Source organism: Leptonychotes weddellii, chromosome 3 (assembly GCF_054177405.1).
Source record: "Leptonychotes weddellii isolate Sample4059 chromosome 3, ASM5417740v2, whole genome shotgun sequence".
NCBI lineage: Eukaryota > Metazoa > Chordata > Mammalia > Carnivora > Phocidae > Leptonychotes > Leptonychotes weddellii.
Genome location: NC_138371.1, coordinates 53,920,288 through 53,925,868, shown reverse-complemented (window position 1 = coordinate 53,925,868; position 5,581 = coordinate 53,920,288). Strand labels below are relative to the sequence as shown.

Here is a 5,581-nt window from a genome sequence, read left to right as displayed (position 1 = left end):
CAGGTGGTGAGGACATACCCAGCGGGGGAGGCAGGTGGTGCACTGAACTGTAGCCATGTAGGTGGAGACAGGCTAGGGACATTCCCCAAAGAGGACAATGGGCAGAGGTCTAACAAGTGTCCTGCACCTCTCTGAAATCTAAATCTTTTGGGAGAAAGCAAATTATTTCTCTAAGAGAGTTAGGAATGGTCAATACCCTTTAAACTCCCAGTGGAATGGCTTTGGATCAACCATTCCCTGTGATTATAATTAACAGGAGAGGTTGCAGGATAAAAGGAGGGCGTGACCTCCCTTTGGCTTACCCCAGTTTCAGCTAGTGTGCCTCCCTTCCTTCCTCCTATTTCTTTTTCCCTTTTGATGTGCAGACTCAAAGGACACTACCTGGATCAGTTAGGATATATTTTTTAGCAGCAAGTAACAGAAAATCCAACTTCCACTGGCTTCCTCCCAAATGGACCACTAATCCCAGGAACAGCAGCCTCAGGATCAATATGAACTTGTTAGAAATGCAGATTCTCAAACCCAACCCCAGACCTGATGAGTCAGAAACTGGGGGACCAGCATGTAGGCATTCTAAAGTTCTGAAACCATGAGTTTTAACTGTAATAAAATGTGCTATTTTCTGTGCAAGTCCAGAAGAAGGCTGGGCTCAGGTGCAGTAAGAGCAGCTGGGTCGCCCATGTTAAGGACAATGAACAAACCTTTCCTTCTTTCCACTCTGCCATCCTCAGTCTGTTACCTTTGCCTGCGGCCTAGCTCCTCGCAGTCACAGCCATGGTGTAAAGATAAGGCAGTGTGCAGAGGACACGAGGGGCCGATGCCTTTCCTGCTCTCACGTTGAGGGGTGAGAAAGACTTGCCTACACAGCCCCAGCAGATGATCCCTTGGGTTGCTTTGGCCAGAAACTGAGCAACGTGTCCATTCCTGCCCACGACATCACTGCATCTGGCTCAGGCTAATCAAAGTCTGCCACCAGAGCGAGAATGTGGTCAGCTTCTCCCAGTGCACATGGCTCCATGAGGAGGTTGAACACCGAACAAAATCAGGGCTCTGTTAGAAGCGACAATTTCAGAGAAGTCAAGGGGAAGGCAAGAAGGCCCTGTGGTTGGGTGAAGCTGTGAGGAATGTCTGGACACAGGAGGTCACCTGTATTGGGACAAGTCACTCACCTCAGAGGTGTGGTCACCTGTGCAGGGCAGTGAGGGGGGCTGCTTGCTGGAGAGAGAAGTGAGCACGCTCTATTCCTCTCCAGAAGCTCCTCCTGACAGGCATGGTGAGAATAGCTCAGGGAGGACTAGGAGTGAACTCAAGGATGTGGGCAATATGACTCAGGCCCTGGGGAAGGCAGAAAAGATCCAAGGTGTGACTTGCTTATTCACGGAAATAAAGCTTACTAAATGGTTCTTGTTTATTTACATTTTCTTTTACCTTCTCTTCCTGTGTGCCATGAAGCTTCACTTTTCATGGGGGGAAAAAAAAACATTTCTTATTCCTGAACCTCAGAATCTCTCCTCTAGAGATGTGAGCTGTCTTTCTTCCAGACAATCCCCAGCTGTCTCAACCACTGGAACCCCATTTCTTTTATCTGCATTAGGGTTCTTGAGGATTTAAAAGTGCCTGCTGGCAAAAAACCTTTCGTTTACTAAACATGCCCCTACCATCCAAACACATGCAAATAGCAATTTCTAGAAGTGATGACATGGCTAAGTGGGAAGAAGATGGGATTTAGATGCAGAAGAACCTGGAATTATTAGCTGAGTGACCTTAGGCAAGTTGCCAGACCTCCTAAGCTTCAGTCTCCTGGTTTATGGAGTAAGATTATTTGTACTTACCCTGAGACCATTGAGAGGAGTAAATGAGACCATGTAAGTAAAGCCTCTGGAATGAGGCCAAGCATATAGCGTATACCCATTTAGTGCAATGCCCTTACTTTTTTTTTTTTTTTTAAAGATTTTATTTATTTATTTGAGAGAGAGAATGAGAGAGAGAGCAGGAGAGGGAGGAGGGTCAGAGGGAGAAGCAGACTCCCTGCCGAGCAGGGAGCCCGATGCGGGACTCGATCCCGGGACTCCAGGATCATGACCTGAGCCGAAGGCAGTCGCTTAACCAACTGAGCCACCCAGGCGCCTGCAATGCCCTTACTTTTAAAGAAGTATTTATAATAATAAAGGAAATGTCCTTATACCTAGCCTAGAATTTCTATGAATGGTAAAGCTTGGAGCATCCTAAGCAGGCTTGAATTATCTTGAGACAGCCTTATGAATTAGACACGCAGCTTTACTGTGGCTTAGAAGATGCTCATTTCCATTTCCTCTGCAGGTGCTGATCGCCAGTGGCTGGATACTCTGAGGTTGCGGCAGATTGCGTCCAATACTTCTTTACAGCGTTCCCAGAGCAATCCCATTCTGGGGTCACAGTTCTTCCCCTATTTCAATGACCAGGATTCCTATGCTGCTGCTGTAAGGCGGACCCAGGTGCCCGTTAAGTATCAACAGATTACACCCATAAACCAATCCAGAAGCTCCTCTCCTACTCAGTATGGACTGACCAAAAACTTCTCTTCTCTACATCTCAACTCCAGGGACAGTGTCTTTTCCAGTCTTCCAACTGACAGCTCTTTAGAGAGGGGTCGATACTCAGATAGAAGAAAGAACAAATATGATCGTGGTAGCGTATCACTAAATTCTTCTCCTAGGGGAAGGTACAGTGGGAAAAGTCAACATTCCACACCTTCACGAGAAAGATATTCTGGAAAATTCTACAGGGTTTCTCAGTCAGCACTCAATACTCAGCAGTCACCTGACTTCAAGAGAAGCCCAAATGACTGCCATCGACCCAGGACCATACCAGGGATGCCTTTACACCCTGAGACTGACTCACGAGCCAGTGAAGAGGATAGCAAAGTCAGCGAGGGAGGATGGACAAAGGTGGAATACCGTAAGAAACCTCACAGGCCCTCTCCTGCCAAGACGAACAGGGAAAGAGCCAGAGGAAACTACCGTGGAAGGAGAAACTTTTGATGAATTGAACTAGATGAGTTTTCCTACATAGGCTCTTTTCTTTTCTTTCTTTCCTTTTTTTTTTTAAAGATGTAATGGATTTTAATAATATGATACCTTCAGACAGAATTAACAAAAAGACAACTTTTCCATTTTTGGATTTAGGAAATGCCTTCTAATTGAGACTACAGCCAAACCGGAGCTAAAATGATGGATGTTGGTTGCCCAAGGATGATAACTAGACTTAAACATAACTATACATATCCTCCCACCCCCGAATTAACATTTTGAGAGGAGATAATGCCACCTTATTTCCCTAACCACTGCCATTCTGGTTAGCAGGGCCTGGACTAGGGTGATGTTAAGTGGGGGTCCTTGCCTTGGGTGCAGAATTTATAGGGAGCCAGAAAGCTCAGTAATCAAGATACATAATATCCTAATGCAATATTTAAATAAATGAAAATGCAAAAAATTCTGTGATAAACAAAAAATCAAAATTCTCCATAAATATAGGATCAGTATTACTGATTTTTCCTCCTGTCTAAGGCTCCAATATGGCTTGGCAAGGCACTGTTATGGATCCTGTCTATTGAAAATTTTGATATTTTGTTCATCATGAATTTTTGCATTAATTTTTAAAATATTGCATTAAAATATCATTTATCTTGATTACTGAGGTGTTGGGGGCTTCTTGTTTTTCTTGAGGCCTCCTTAATTTTGTGCCCGAGGCAAGTGCCTCAGTCTTGACACTGCTGGTTAGTATTTATAGTAAGGTATTTGGATTTTTCTCATGGTCAGAGCTGAAGTGGTTTGTCATTTTTAGACAATAAAAAAGGTTATTGAACTTAATGTTTATTGCAATGCATATCTCTTTCATTAAGACTCATCAGAAACCAAAGATCTAAAATTGCCTAGGAGAACTGTGGTTATTCCTTTCCCAAAGCTCCAGGGACTGCTTTTGAATATTATTTTCTACATTTTACCAAAGGAGGAGCAAAGAGGGAAAAACAACAGTCCATAAAGACCTCCCGGAATGTCAGAAATCTAAAATCTGGAAGAAAACAGACCCACAGAGCAGGATAATAACATCACAAGCCACAAGCCAAAGAAATTTTAAATTACCAACATCCTTGTTAGAGCAAGATGGTAAATACCATCCTTGCAGCAAGAAATCTCTAAGCAGCTGAGGGGGGTCGGGGGGTGGGTGGGGTGAAGGTAAATGGTGCAGGTGGGAGGAAACTGCCTGCAGCTTAGGGCAGGAATTGTGAGATCCAACTTGTAAAATTCTTTATATTTTACAAATCAAAAAGTCGGGAGGTAACAAACTTATATGTCAAATAAATAAATGTTACTTTCAGTATATTCTGAGATTCTGTTCAATATTCACTAACCCTGAATATCAAGTGTCCTTTGCCCTGCACAGGATTCTCAATGCTCTGGACAAGTTCGAATGACACACTGTAATTCCGTGGGGTTGAGTTCTCTTCAGTAGGAACCAGTCATCAAACTTGAGCGAATGTTCCCAGAGTAGCTGCTGTGCTCTGATAAGTGCCTGGGGCCTGGTGGGGAAAACTGTATTTGGGACGCATTAAAGTCAAGGTTATAGGAAACGACCTTTATTTACAAGGGAAGTTGTGACCTAAACATTGATTCGACAGCTCGGTTTTATAAGTTGTAGTACATGTTTGCCATCTGCATTTATAAGCAAAAACAATGGGGAGTGGTAAAATCAGAGGGCAAGGTACTCTCTTCCATCATGCATAACCCATGTCTCTAAGGCTGTAAGCTCCATTGTGGTCCTTTCTCACAAAGCTTATAGCAACTGCAGTCTGTTTTCAATTATTTTCTTCTTGTCCTTTGAGTTTAAATTTAAAGAAAAATAGACTAATAGAAAGTATGCTATCTTAATAGCATGCTGCTTCCAAATAGGCAATAAAATATTTTCTTTGATTAGAATTTTTGGTTAAGTGCCTGAACACAGAACAGAGTCTTAACTGAGTCGCTCTAAAAGTATGGCTTTAATTATTAAACAAAATGGGCATTTTGGAGATTTAAGACTCTAGTTTAAAAAGTGTTACGCAAATGGTTGCTTGTTACAGGCTGTTTTCTCCTCTTCTAGCTTTCTTGGGCTATGGGCTGGAGAATCCAGGCTGGTAGTGAAATGACTTAATGACCTCAGCCCTAGTTAGTATAGTAGCTGATCACACAGTGGTTATTCCAACAGCCCACAAAACTGACCACTTTGTAATATCTATTGGAAAAATACTTGTCAGTATCAATGCTCCCAGTCCAAAACCAGAATAAGAACATCCGGAATCTGTTTCTTAGTTATAAAGCAAAAGTAAGAGTTGTTCTTTTCTTTTTTCTAATGATGTTTATTCTCCAAAAGTTGATTGCCAGGTTGAAAGATGAATATAAGTCAAGAACAGAGCAAGGATTAATAGGATTTTTTTTCCATCCAAGTAAATCAGTTGTCAACAATGACAAACTATAGAACTTAGAAGAGACTGAAGTTAAAAAAAAAAAAAAAAAAAAAAGATGATGCCTGGGTGGCTCAGTCAGTTAAACGTCTGCCTTTGGCT

The 5,581-nt window shown here is 42.5% G+C and overlaps 1 protein-coding gene across 1 annotated transcript in view; it reads left to right on the top strand.

Annotated features, from left to right (window-relative positions):
* MAP3K20 (mitogen-activated protein kinase kinase kinase 20) overlaps positions 1-4,359 on the top strand; it is a 157,049-nt gene extending 152,690 nt beyond the window's left edge. The window contains exon 18 of the mRNA XM_081815326.1: positions 2,292-4,359. Within this exon, the coding sequence (XP_081671452.1) occupies positions 2,292-3,020 (729 nt within the window). The 3' untranslated portion in view covers positions 3,021-4,359. The remainder of the gene's footprint in view (positions 1-2,291) is intronic.
* Positions 4,360-5,581: the final 1,222 nt, after the last annotated feature.